The sequence below is a fragment of the Chenopodium quinoa genome, unplaced genomic scaffold (genome assembly GCF_001683475.1).
Source record: "Chenopodium quinoa cultivar QQ74 unplaced genomic scaffold, ASM168347v1, whole genome shotgun sequence".
Taxonomy (NCBI): Eukaryota; Viridiplantae; Streptophyta; class Magnoliopsida; order Caryophyllales; family Amaranthaceae; genus Chenopodium; species Chenopodium quinoa.
The window spans coordinates 415,598-429,906 of record NW_018745419.1 but is presented as its reverse complement, the minus strand read 5'-3'; the positions used below and the strand labels follow the sequence as shown (position 1 = coordinate 429,906).

The following is a 14,309-nucleotide window of genomic DNA, read 5'->3' as shown; positions in this document are numbered from 1 at the left end:
CTAATTTGGGATTCAATATACTCCCTCCATCCCTAAATTACATTCTTGTTTGTAAAATTACACGGGAATCAAGGAGGAAAGAATAAAACAAATAACAATAATGAAATATTTAATGGGAAATACAAAACATTACATGATGTCTTTGAGTAAACAAAGATAGATTAATGATTAATGATATCTTGTCATCAATCCTTTGACAAAAAAAAAAGACCAATAACATGCTTCTAATTGAAAATTAAGAACCAATCATATTCATTAGGTTAGTTATGAGAAAGTACAAACTTGAAAAAAACGATGGAGAGAGAAAATAAGAGTGAGATTAGGATAGTAAGAGTGAGAAAGCATTAAATATACAACAGAAAAAGAGAATTGATTTGGGATATTTGAAAAAAAAAATTACTAAAAATGAAAAGGAGGAATGTAATTTTGGAATATCCAAAATAGATTCCAAGAATGTAATTTAGGGATGGAAGGAGTAATTAATAGACAAATGTTTGTTTAAAATGAACTTTACAAGTCATATATATTATGTAGTGATTTGTAGTATGTGAATTTTGAAATTACACAGGGAAAGGAAACTTCTATGAACAAACAGGAAACTTCTATGAGCATACCAACTTCCAAAAGAATAATGTAACAATATTAATATTTTAAGCTATCAAAACAGGGAATTTCTTCCTTGAGGTCTCCAAGAACGTTCCATTTATTTTACCTCTGAGCAATTACTTGGACCAACAGGTTCTCTTAAGCAATAAGATATAGCATTAATGGCAGCTTCAATCGATGCATCTTCTCCCTACAACAAATACAAAATCAAGGAGTCATGCAGATTCAGTTGGGTAAGGGGCAACAGATTAACCGAGACATGAACCCCTAATAGATACCTAACTAGCTATGCAATTCGACATTTACGAAACGACATGATTAAAGTAATCTCCGCTACATCACACAACCAAAAGTCCAAAACTACCTGTCCCTGAACTTGACATGTAAAAGATGGCAAACAAAAGGTATTGCTTTGAGATTGAAGGGACTTTCACCTGTTCTTTCCAGTAGAATATATTTCCATATTTCCCAGCCAAACGACTCCAGAAACTACGCGGTATGTCAAGATCAACTTGAGCTCCCACATTGAAATTCAATATATTCCCTATCAATCAGTTGCATTCTAATCATATAATGTACCAGCACAAGATTTATTCAAGAGGAGTTCCAAAAACAATATTTTTACCAAAAGTAGGATCAGCAACAAAGACAATTGTTCTATCATCCACTTGCCAAAAATCCTTGATAGCCAACCCTGTGTGAAGACTATGGTTATATTCTTCTATAAAGTTATGCCAAAAATTACTGAAAATCAGAAAATGTAGACTTCTAAGAAAAATTATAACTTGGAGGGGGTAAAAAAGCAAGGAAAGAAAGCTGTGGCTACCAGGCGTATCTGGGTAATTTTGCGCCAAGATTCTCAACTTGAATCCTGTATCTTTCTCAAGGTCAGCAATCTCCTCTGCAAGCCTCTTTTCCTGGAAAATTGTCATTGCAGTATGAATATTCACTTCCAGGTAAAACTTATTGTTTTGCCAACAGTATATGCTGTACGCTCTGTATAATAATCTACAACATATACAATCAAAGAGCCAGAGATAGTTTATCCTCTTTTGCAGTAATTCATGAGGGCATCCATTCCATTTACATTAACCAGTGACTAATCACCAATGTACATTTCTATGCTTAAGGTTAAATAAAAAGATACCAGGCTTCCTTTTCTTAAAACTTGCTTATGAAGTCCTGACTCCTGAGTTAACAGTTGAAGTAGATCTCCAGCATTTCAGCTTTTGTTTGGGACAAAAGAATCCTAATGTGATTTACTTCTAAGAACTATTTTTTATGATGAGGTTTGACTATAGAACCCCCTAATAGCCCCCATATCGGCAGCAATATAGAATACTTCACAATAGTATATTAGTATTAACTTCCCTAACTGTATTTCTTTAGTTGTAATAGTGCCTAAAATTAAGGTTATAAATAGCCATGGATGTAATCAATAGAACTCAGGCTTTGCAAATGAAAAATAAACAAACACTTTGAGTGTTCTTAGGTTGAATTATGTAATTTAGATGGAACACTACAAGTGGGGGAAGGACCAAAGGAAGGGGGAAATTGTAGAAAGGAGATTAACACTGTTAATGCAGAACAAAAACTTTAAGGAATATGAAGTGCAAGAAAGATTTTTACATAGAAACTTCTTTTGCCAACCAAGAAGAAAAACCACAAACCACTCGGGATTTAAACTCTACTATTTTCACTTTAATAGGAAACACCTTGCAACTTACTCCCTCTATCCCTATTGGTTTGCCCTATTTCATTTTTCATGGTTTCGAGATGCGTCTTAAAACATAAATATTTTCAATTCTATACACGCAAAATTCATAAAACTTGATATTGAGATGAAACTCTTATTAGTAGACATTGTAACGAATCTAACAAGATCCCACATTACTACACTATTTCTTATAGATTAGTGAGGATTTATAGTAAAAAAAAAAAATTAATTTTGAGCCCAAAACATACAATGGGGCAAAAAATAAAGACAAATCGAGTAAAAGGAAATCAAGCCACTCGTGAGTTCCAAAGTTCCCTCAAACCCTTACTTAACTCATCCCAGATACACACTTGATAATTGGTTAAACTCGTATAAACACACTCATGAATATTTAGGAGCTTGGAATTTGTTTTATTGGTTAAAGTTAGTGGATAATAAATATACTAGTATTTCTTTGTGATACACTTTCACTTGATAATTATGGAATGTACGCAAGTCAAATAATTAGTTTGTTTGAGGTTCGATGAATTCTATAAATATAGAGAAGCAATAAACTCAGCTCACAACCTACTTCCCACGCTCCACAACAATCATGTTCCCATACTCTTAGGACATGATCCCACGCGATGAGGGTAACATGCTAACTTGGTCACCGAATGCTAGGAAAATCTCAACTAATTTCCTCAAAATTAGCCACTATATAGATCAAATTAAAAACGTGATAAAAAGGAAATTTGAAAGGGGGGGGGGAAACGTTGACTACCACATTAGCTGACATGCAACGAGATTTCCAAAAACTTCAAACATCTTGCGCATTAGTAAGGTACCACTAATCAATCTCATCAACAAGATGATGAACAATTGGATGGTGGAGATGATGATTGCAATCCATTACACCAAGCCGATGGTGAAACTTAATTACTCAAGTAGAGACACATTGAATTAGTGGCGAACCCATTGTCCTTAACACTATTGCCAAAATTTGTTTCCAAGTGTATTGTTGAATTTGAAGACTTGTCACTAAAGTGTGACAATGTCGAGTCGAAAGACCAAACGATTGCAAGATTCTTGACAAGCTTGTATTAAAAAATCTCAAAAGTTGTACAACTCTAAGTCTCCAACTATCAACGACGTCACCAAACTTGTTTTAAAAGTTAAAAGCCAACATCTAAAGAAGAAGATGGATTTAAAGTTTTCTCTAAGGAAACTTCATCGCAACGAAAACGGTTGAAAATTCTAAACCGCAACCAAAGCGATTTAAAATACTTAAGGCCAACTTTAGGAACTGCGGCGAAATATTTTTCAACTAATTTTGTGGTGGTATTAGAGTTGACCTAAAGTATCCTTAGGGACAACTTTGAATCTCGTCTTCTCCTTCACATAGCTTTTAACTTTTAAAACAAGCTTGGTGACATCGTTAAATAACCAATATTTTTTGAGTTGTACAACTTCAGAGATTTTTAATCCAAGCTGATTAAGATTCTTTCCAACCATTTGTTCTTTCAGCTCGGCGTTGTGATATTTTATTGACAAGTCTTCAAATTCAGCAATACATTTAGAAACATATCTTGGCAATAGTGACTAGTGAAAAAAAATTATACTTGAGTTCACGCTTCAATTTATCCAATTTACAAATTTTATTACGACCTTCTTGTTCTCATTGCCAACTTAGATTTTCCCACCAAATGGATGCAAGCTTCTTAAATATTATGGCGACTAACTTGACATTGCGATCGGGTAGGATATCCTTTAAATCAAAGACACGTTCAACTGTGTGGAGCTATTCGATGAACTCATCTAAATGAGAACCTCCAATTAAATCAGAATTTTCAACTTTAATTCAAAAATTCCTTTTCTAGGTATCGAGGATAATGGACTTGACGGGAATTTGATGTTTTTCCACTTAATTATCACCATCGGTTTGCTGGAATGGATTGAAATCATCATTTGCACCATCCGATTGTTCGTCGTCTTGTTAATGGGATGAATTAGTGGTAACTTCATAATGTGCAAGACGTTTGAAGTTTTTAGATTTCTCTTCTATGTGAGCGTGTCATAAACAGGGTGTAGTTGATGATTTTCTCCACAACAAATAAATAAAATCTATAACTACACTCTCTATACACATGTTATTCACTTTCTTTTTGCCATTTTTCAAACCTAATATAAGGCTAATGCCTTATTTGACAAATCTAGCGATGGTGGGTAGGGTTTAGAAATCGAGTAGCGGTCAAAAAGTAACTATCAGTAACTATCGATTAGTAGTAGGTAGAGATTAGCTATCAAAGTCACGATTGATTCTATGAGTGTTAGGCAAAAGTAACGGTTAAAATATTATAATTCAATTTTTTACAAAAATACACATACATATTGCTTAAAAGTAACCAAAATTGGACATACGTTACCCGATCCTTTTAAAATGGTAATATTTTTAACGCACTAACCGCTACTTAAATCACTACTTTGTACAACTCTCTATTTTTTTCCTAGTAACGGGTCACTACCTCAACCGCCAAAAGGGGCCTAATTTAAAACATTATTTCTCTTATAAGGTGATAACATTGCTATGGGCATGAAAATCAGAGTCTTCTAATAAAAATTTTACAAAAATAAACAAAAAAAATGTAATTTTTAAGAGACAAAATGAGGTGTGAGAGAATTACCTAGGAGGGGTAAGATTCATGTAAACAGGTGTAAGATTATTGGGTCCTTAGCAATGGGGTGGGACGAAGTGAAGGTGATGGCGCGATGGAGTACAGTGGTAGGGGTTATGGTGGAGGTAATTTTTTCTTTGGGTGGGGAATTCAAGCGAGGGGAAAGTGGTAGGAAAACGGTGGGGTAGTATGGTGGCCAACATTATGTGGGTGAATAAACCAAGTTCTACAATGATGAGTAGTGAAGTAGCGTCATTGGCCTTGTCAACATGAGAACTTCAATGAAAGGTGGCCGAAAGGTTAAATAAGCCTTTTAGTACCAATTTGACACCGTACTGACTAGGGGTAATGGGGTAGAATAACAATAGTCAATCACCACACTGCGACGATACAACTCTTTTAATTTATGGACAAAGATCACCACTAGGAAGTAGCAGAGAAAAACCTTGGATATTGTAACACCACCAAGAGGTAGCCTTAGAACACTAAGTGTTTGGTTACTTTTCATATGCAAAACTTGACTTTTACTAATTACATCCATGGCTATTTGTATCCTTAATTTAGGTTTATTACAAGTTTACAACTAAAGACTTAAATGCAGAGAAGTTGATACTATTGGGAAGTTTTCTATATTTCCAACATGGTATTACTTAAGTTTTCTATACTTGCAGGGTGTTATTGTATCCATCATTTCTCTCTACCACTTCCTAGTGGTGTTTCTATATCTAGGAATTAATAAAGTTGTATTGCTACAGTAACCAACTGGCATGGTGATTTGGCCAATTGTATCCTCCCCCTAACCAGTGAGTGTCAATAAAGGAAACAAGGAGGCATAGATTAAAAACTTCAAGAGGCGATGTCCCACTTAAGTAAGCTGAAGTATGTCTTTCCACTAAACATAGTGTTCTGGATATCGTCTATATTGGTTTGTTACCAAAAGTCATCTGCCCTAATCACAAAGAACTCTGACAATGGTCATTGCAGGACACCAGTTAGACCAAAAGCATACGATAACTCTGATGCGAGTATCTAATTGATAAAGAAAATATTCCACAGAGGAGCAGCTCAACATGTCAATAGTTAAATCCTAGGCAGTTGCATAATATAGATTATAGCTTAATAAGAATGGAAAGATAGCAGACCTGCCCAGCAGAAAGGAAGCCAGCCACATCAATAACAGCAGTGTATTCTTTAGGGAGCATTTCAGGTTTATTAACACCTGTTTTGGCTTCAGCATACTCAACTCCTACAAAAAGTAATACATAATCCAATTTCAGCTGCTTGAGAAAAGAAAGGTATCCAGCAAATTGCATAACTAACCACCAAAGATAGAATTTTCGTAAAACATATACAGTGTCCAACATAAAGATCCAGGAATTACCAAGGTAGATGCATCAAGATCATGAACTTCTTACTATGCTTCTTATGGTTATGTACAATTAACAAAAAAAAATATTAATCATAATAATTTGAAGTCAATGCTTCATCCCGGACAAGGAACCTTTTTTTTATCTACGAAGTTGTTGAAGTAATTAATCACTTGCATATGTATATTAATTTCATCAGATTAAAGAATGTCAATAAAAAAAAATTATACAAAAAGAAAGTCAAATCCAGGAGAATTTGTTTACCTAATCCCTCAGAAGCAGTGAAAAAATTTAATATTGCCTAACCATAAAAACAGAGCCCTAACCTACTGGGTGAACTCATGTAAATGAATTATTTGCAACAAAAGTTGACCAGAAACTGTTCAAGAGCTGAAGAGTTTGGTCGGTCTGTTAAAAAACTGTTAGGGTTACAGGCCATTCCAGTCCTTATTTAGCTTTTCAGTTTCCACCTTCTAAAATCCAATGCAATACCAATGAAATATATATGCTCCTGGTTATATGGAGTCTGTCACTATATATATATATATATATATATATATATATATATATATATATATATATATATATATATTGGGCAACAAATGCCTACTATCTTCTTCTTTCCTTTTCTGCAGAGGATGTTTTATACACGTAACTATGTGTTCATCATGTCCTATGATTTAAGAGGTTACTTTGAAAATTACCTGACTGTCTTTTCTAATGAAATAAGGTTTAACTTTAATAATGAAGACAAAATAACTTTTGAAGGAAGAATCCAGTATGCATTCTCAAGGTTGCCACTAAATAACTGCTAAGGTTAAGTTTTGGTAACGGAAAATTGCTAGGACCTGGTGAGATGATCAAACTATTATAGTATATTCTTGTCATAAAGTTATGAATCCATAGAGTTCCCTAAGAAGAAATGAGCTTACAATGATATATATGTTATAACTTTGAACAAAATAAACCCCTTGCTCACTAAAGCTTCAGCCTCAAGATATGCACCATTTTTTCTAGAGCCGCAAAGAAGGCTTCCGCTCAACAACCCATTTGATAGGCAGTAACAAACGATGGTAATGACAGTGACTAAATTCTTATGTCAATGACCATATTAATGCTTATCTATTCCCGATTATACCCCCACAGCCTCAAATATGTGCTTTTCTTCATAGACTACCATTACCATTATAAGCAGCATCACTCCAAGAGCTTGTATTGAAAATCAAGGAAGTGAAACACAGAGTCAAATGTTGAGAAGCATTACCATAGAAATTGCCATGGGACATCTCTAGCAATTTTACTTCTTAATAATATGTTTTTTGTCAAATATCAACACCCAACAAACGAGTTATAAAGGTAGAGCACAAAAGGACTAATCCGAATTTGGGAAGCCAAATCGGACTACAAAACCATTTACCTATTGTACTTCTATGTTGCAATAATACAAACCATACCCAAAATCTATGTCACTCGCACTTGATCACACATGTTGGATAACAATTGTCCACCAAAGGAGGAGTACCTGAGTGTCCAAGTCTGACTATGTGAAAAAATTTGTTGGATACCTAGAGTTTCAAGTAACATAGCTCATGCGAGGCTTGTGTATTCACCGGATTTTCACTTATTCCAAATAGTTCAAATAAAGATTAATAAAGTTCAAGGAAAAATCAGACAAGTGCAGATAAGCTACGTAGGCTACCTAATTTTAATTTACAACTAAAAACAAGCTTTAACAGTGCAAATTAAAAAAAAAAAAATTAAAAAAAAAACAATTTCATTTCATTCGTAAGTTCAAGACTTCAAGCTGATGCTCTTATCCAATAAATCATCAGCCAACACAAAAAAGTTAAAGAACAGCTAAAACAATAAATAAATTAAAAAAAATAAAAAAAAATAAATAAAAAATTAAAAAAAATTAAAAAAAAAAAGAAAAAAAAAAAAGAGGAGGAGACTTAGCAATTACCATTAAAAGAGAGTGCAAGAGCAAGAGAGCTAGAAAGAGCAAGTTTCAGAGATTTGGACCCAACTTCAGATACCCATTTCTTAAATTGGATAAATTTTACTTTTGGGATAGCAGGAGTTGTCATTCGAGCAGTTAATTTAGCCGGTCTTCCGCCATTAACAGCCCAGGGAAGATGGCGGACCGCCATTGTTTTACCTTGAAGAAGTGGGATAAGACACAATTCCAGTATTCTGTTTTTATTTATTTTTTATTTATTTTTTTATTTGGGCCTGATAGCCCATTTTTTGTAACGCACTAACGCCTCTAATTTACGGAGTATTTAGTTTTTGCCTTTTGGATGTCACAACTCACGACTCATCTCGGTGGTTCGAGGGTTAGAAATAGTCAGCACGCTAGTGGCCCGGCATGGCACGAGCCCGCAGGTGGCACGGCCCGGCACGGCTTGGCACGAGCAACAGCTATATTTCCCAACAACTCTAATTTAACGGCTAGTTTTTGCTTTCTACCGGCTAATTTTTGCTTCTAACGGTTAATTTCTCTAATTCTCTGTAAATACATCAACTCATCATCCTTTTCTTTCCACAATTTATCTATTCTCAATTCTCTAAATAATCTTATAATCTTTAATTCTCTAATTCTCTCGAATTCAATTATCAAACATCTTACAAAAAAAATTAGAAGCTCGTGAAATTATTTAGTGGAAAGCAATCGAAGCCTGGTTGTAAGATCTAATTTATCTTTATTTTAATTTATTATTGTTATTATATTGTTATTGTTATTATTGTTATTGTTATTGCTTTTGTTATTATTATTCTTATTCTTGTTATTATTGTTATTATTACTTGTACTATTATTATTATTGTTATTAATTATTTATTTTTTGTTTAAAGTAATTGTGGTATTTTTAATTATGGCATCAAACCCGAACCCCTCTTCCTCCTCCTCAACGACATCCCAGATTTCTCAACATCATCCACATAGCTTCACTTATAATTATGAGAGGGATAGGGATGAACCTGTGAGAATGTTAATACATACTGAACAACCTTTTCTCTTTGCCGAAAATGATCTGTTTAACAATTACATTAGTAGAGCACTACAACCCCAACATAAAAAAATCTCTAGAAAAACTGTCCGTTCAGTTGCCATGAAAACTTTTTTAGAGTATAGAATGAGGTTAGCTAAAGAATTAAGTAATCTTACTTGTAGAGTTTCTTTGACCGCAGATGCATGGGATAGTAATTATGGATATTATTATTTGTGTGTGACTTGTCATTGGGTGGATAATGATTGGTTATTACAAAAACGCATTATTCATTTTAAAATGCTAGAATACCCACACAACGGTCTTAATATTTCTCATCATTTAACGCATGTTATTGATGCATATAATCTTAAGCCCAAAATCATGTCTATAACATTTGATAATGTAACATCCATAATATTTAATGCAAATTTAGTTAAACAACAATTGACCGATGTCATATTAGATGGAGATGTACACCATATTGGATGCATTTGTCATGTTATTAATTTGTGTGTGAAAGATGGAACTAATGCAATTGGTCCATTTTATCACAAAATTAGAAATGCTATTATTTCTATTAACAGTTCTAACACGAGATTTAAGGAATGTAAAACTTTTCTTAATCAGCAAAAAATAAAGGTTATCAAAATCCAAACGGATTGTCCAACAAAGTGGAATACCACGTACAAAATGTTGAGTAAGGCAATCGAGTACAAGGTTCCACTAACAGTTTTTTTTAATCAAAAGTTTCCACAATTTGCTTTACTAGAAGAAGATTGGTCTTATTGTGAAAAATATATGCAATTTTTTCAATTATTATACAGTATGACACATTGTTTTTCTTCAATTTATAATCCTTGTTCTCAATCTTTTCTTAGCAATGCATGTTTACTTGCCCAACTTTTCGCTGAACATCGATCTCAACAAGATTATGATGAATATCTTCCATCAATGGAGGAAAAATGGCGTAAATATTACCCAAATCTTCCTATGATATATATTTTTGCTTCTATATTAGATCCTAGGCAAAAGTATGATGGCACATTTCTATTAATTGATATATATTTTCAATTCATGCAATTTGATGATGATGTTGAGTCTTATAAAGCTAATGTGACCGATCAATTTTTTGCATTGTATAGAGTTTATGAATCTAAATATGAAACCGTTTCTCGATTGGCTCTTTTTCAATCATCCAAAACCGTAAGTAAAAGGACCAAAGATTTATTTGCACAAGCTGCTAACATGATGTCTAAGTTTTCAGGTAGTGAATCATCGTCTAGGAGAACACAAAACGAGGTTTCGGAGTTGCAAATGTACTTAAGTTATGACTTCATGAAAGGCATGGACGAAGAAGAAAAGTACGGCCTCAACCTCCTTGATTGGTGGAAAGCACATAGCACAAAACATCCAATTTTGGCAACAATGGCATGTGATATTTTCGCTATCCAAGTTTCCTCCATTGCCTCCGAACGAGCTTTTAGTGCATCAGAAAGGGTTTTAGACGATAAAAGAACAAATCTAAAACCTGAAACACTTGAAATGCGTGTGTGTCTCAAGGATTGGTTGGATGCCGAATATCGCTCGCAAGATCATACCTATGCACAAAACGACAACGATGATGAAATGTCTACTTCTGATCGCTCGGATTCTAACAGTTCTCAACCAATTTAACTAGGCAACGACTTCGAAGAAGAAGAAGAAATGCAATTAGATTAAATACTATTAACCATAGATATTTTTTGTATTAATGTACCCCGTATAATAAAATAAGTTATTCATCAATTATTATGCGATTGAATTAGATAGGATTGTTGTTGTAACCAAATAATTAAACAATCTTTTAAGCAATAATAATATGTTGTATGTATTCCTTATTGTTAAATACTATATATACTATACTTAGATTCTTAATTAGTCATGGGTTCCTCGATTGATCAAGGGTTACCTATTTACTATTTTGGTGTGTGTCAGCCGGCCGCACACGCTATTTTTTCGACCTATTCATACATAAAATTCATTATCCATCCTACTAACTTCTCCTTATTGCAAAGTAGTTACTTAGTACTTTAATTTTTTTTTTTTTTTTTGACAGGTACGTACTTTAATCGAATTCACAGGCTGACAAAATATCAGTATCTAGATAGGCAATACAGAAAAACCCCCTGGTCTAACTTGAGATAATTTAGTAGGCAAAAATTTATCCAGATTATATAGATAAAAACAGAAATTATAGTTTTGTACTGCACACACTTTCCCCTCAAGCCCTAAAGGGCTAAAAGAAATCAAAGAGATGCTCCGGAAAATTAGGCGAATAACATGACAAAGCAGTAGGATCACACAACAAGTCTAAATGACCAAATAACATGGCAAAGCAGTAGGATCACACAACAGTCTAGGGAAAATATACAGGCCAGTTGAAGTAGTAAGAGTCTCGAGCATCTTTGTCCATGTATTCATTCCACTGCAACACAAAAGAAATAAAAATTTGAACAAAGACTATTCATAATCGTATACCACCATCTCTAGCCTAGCATATAAACTCAAGCAACAAGTAATGTACCTTGAATTTGTAAGGTTGCTTCTTAGCCATGGCCTTCTTCCAGTGATGCTGCTCATACAACATAGCTTTATCATGCCAACTACAAATTGCAAGTTACAGCATGAGAACATTGACCAAATAAACTTGACAAATTACGTAATACCAAATATTTATATACCAATACAAAAGAAAAATGAATGGAACATCTATACTAATAAAAACTTATGAAGGAAAAAAAGTTACCATTTAGTAACAAGTCAGGCTGCATAAAAGATAAAAATATACAACCGCAATTAGCTTTTCAGGCAGCCAAAAGCAGCATTTCAGTGACCCAAAAATAAAATTATAAGCCTTTATTATACAAATACACACCATAAAAATTCAAAACAGTTTCAGATTTACAACCTAGTCCTACAGTAGGGACTATAGACAAGAACAGGAGTTTTCTTCTAAAGAACTTAAAAGACTTGGGAGTTTCAGCAGCTTCAGGAGATCAGCTACCTCAGGACAGAATGCAAAGGAGTTAATTCCCCCAAACAATTATAAATGAATATCACTAAATAGGTACGTGGGATAAACACAAGTTCAGACATGCTCAAGCATAATCTTTCAACAAATATTTGCGCAAAATCAAGCTAAACCAGCCTTTTATCACAAGCAGATAAAGAATCCTATAGCTTCCAACCACCAAGAAAAAGATAATATCCAACTAATTCTTCTCTATTTTTAGTAAACTAATATTTCCCTTTGTACTAACGAACTCCACAATAAAAGCGAAAAAACAATAAGGAAACTGCAGCACTCCCAATCAGAACTATGAAACTGGTGTCTTTTTTGCATTAATAACCACTTCACCAACAGCAATTTTTCTCTACATTGTCATAGACTATATACTGAAAGTACGTCAAAGCAATCACCATCAGTAAGAATGCTAATGTGGGGCATAGTTGAAGTAATTTTTCTAAACATAAGCAATCATATCCCTAAAATCCAAGATGGTCAAATCCAGGCACCATGTTTAACTTCAGAGAGGGATTTGAACAGGGGGTTTCTCCTACATTGCAGTTGGACAAAGTACTTTAAGTCTTTCAAAATTTAAAGAAATGGAGTTGAAATGACCATCCAAAAACACATTGAATTGGGAATAAATAATTTTCAGATCCCTAAATAGGGAATTTAAGCCTATAATTTATTTGTACATACCACAAATGAAAACTACACTATTGCCTATTCACCACCAAGTCACCAACAAAGCTGTATTTTATTTCTCTGTTATCTTTTGGGTAGTTGAAATACTAGTCATATAACTCAATGCAAAATTAACAGAAATGCAGGTTTAAAGCGAGGAAATTTATAGATTAAAGAACAGAAGGAAATTGAAAGAATTAATATAAGGTATGCCGCATGTTTCTCTTTACTCCTCACTTCTCTATATTCTCTCCTCTATCCTTCCCCTCCCTTTCCCCTCCATTTTTATTTTTCACCATTATTTTTCTATAATCATTTTTTCCATTTAAGATTGTTTTCTTGATAAAAAAACGTTCCTGAATTTTTTATCTATCAAAACAAACAAAGCCTAAAGGATAATCTGAGTAGAAACAAAATTGAAAATGATTTTAAATTGAAAAAAAAAAAAACGGTGAAGATATTAGCTTCAATAGTCAAAAGTGGAGGAAGATTCATTGATTAAAGCATTACACTAAGAATCTTAAAAGGCATAATTTAGCCAACTAAGGAGAGGACACTGAACTTTGAAGTATTAACAAATTCTATGAAATTTCATAGTTTCAATTTCATATTATATCTAAAATCACCCTCAATATGGTCATTTATTAACACCTACTAAATGGGATGTAATAGTCTCAAGTGAAGCATAGAAAATCCTTTCCCCAATTGTAAGATACATGCTACAAACAAGATGAATTATAACATTATCCAAACAAAGCATTAAAATAACAGTGTGAAATGATTTTCAAATCCTTCGCACTACATTAAAAAGAAATAAAATTAATCATGCAAATCAAACAACACACAACTGCATTCATTATTACTCCAAAATCTATAAAACCAACAAACCCCAATTAAAAAAAAGGGGGGGGGGGAATTGGGGAATTTCAAGAGATAATTAAAGCAGAAAAAAAAGGGTAAAATGAAAGCAAAATAATGAGCAAGAAAAGAAAGAAGAAGAAAAAAAAGGAGAAAGGGATTAGAAACAGAACTTCCATTGATTGGTGAGTTGCCACATGTAGGGATTGAACCAGGCAAGAGCAGAGAAAGCAGCGGAACCAATCCAGATGTTCAAGAAACGGTCTGGATCTGTGTGTGGAATCCCTGGGTCTCCTCTGTATGCATTTCCGAAGTATTTCTCCATTTCTCTCTCGCCTTTGGATAGACTGGGAGTTTGTCGGTTTGAGGGATGAAGGAGAACGCACG

At 33.7% G+C, this 14,309-nt stretch overlaps 2 protein-coding genes across 2 annotated transcripts; both read right to left on the bottom strand.

Moving 5' to 3' along the window:
- Positions 1 to 493: 493 nt before the first annotated feature.
- Positions 494 to 8,650, bottom strand: LOC110713519 (thylakoid lumenal 15.0 kDa protein 2, chloroplastic-like). Its single transcript, XM_021891965.1, has 6 exons — positions 8,308 to 8,650; positions 6,120 to 6,223; positions 1,433 to 1,523; positions 1,232 to 1,300; positions 1,041 to 1,150; positions 494 to 796 (listed from the first exon to the last, which is right to left on the bottom strand). The coding sequence occupies exons 1-6, from the start codon at positions 8,492 to 8,494 to the stop codon at positions 704 to 706; spliced, it is 654 nt and encodes a 217-aa protein (XP_021747657.1). The 5' UTR covers positions 8,495 to 8,650; the 3' UTR covers positions 494 to 703.
- A 2,868-nt stretch (positions 8,651 to 11,518) lies between these two features.
- On the bottom strand, positions 11,519 to 14,309 carry LOC110713513. The gene is made up of 3 exons (XM_021891959.1): positions 14,096 to 14,309; positions 11,898 to 11,976; positions 11,519 to 11,798 (listed from the first exon to the last, which is right to left on the bottom strand). Exons 1-3 carry the CDS (start codon positions 14,245 to 14,247, stop codon positions 11,730 to 11,732), a joined length of 300 nt encoding a protein of 99 aa, XP_021747651.1. The 5' UTR covers positions 14,248 to 14,309; the 3' UTR covers positions 11,519 to 11,729.

Bases quoted from the DNA above. Each gene is read 5' to 3' on its own strand.
- LOC110713519 (XM_021891965.1), bottom strand. From the start codon at position 8,494: ATGGCGGTCCGCCATCTTCCCTGGGCTGTTAATGGCGGAAGACCGGCT. The intron at 1,524-6,119 runs GTCTGCTATCTT...ACAATTTTCCAG, and splicing joins GCTTCCTTTCTGCTGGGCAG to GAAAAGAGGCTTGCAGAGGA. The intron at 797-1,040 runs GTGAAAGTCCCT...TATTTGTTGTAG, and splicing joins TATTCTACTGGAAAGAACAG to GGAGAAGATGCATCGATTGA.
- LOC110713513 (XM_021891959.1), bottom strand. From the start codon at position 14,247: ATGGAGAAATACTTCGGAAATGCATACAGAGGAGACCCAGGGATTCCA. The intron at 11,977-14,095 runs GTTCTGTTTCTA...TGCAATTTGTAG, and splicing joins CAACTCACCAATCAATGGAA to TTGGCATGATAAAGCTATGT. The intron at 11,799-11,897 runs GTACATTACTTG...TTTGTGTTGCAG, and splicing joins AGCAACCTTACAAATTCAAG to TGGAATGAATACATGGACAA.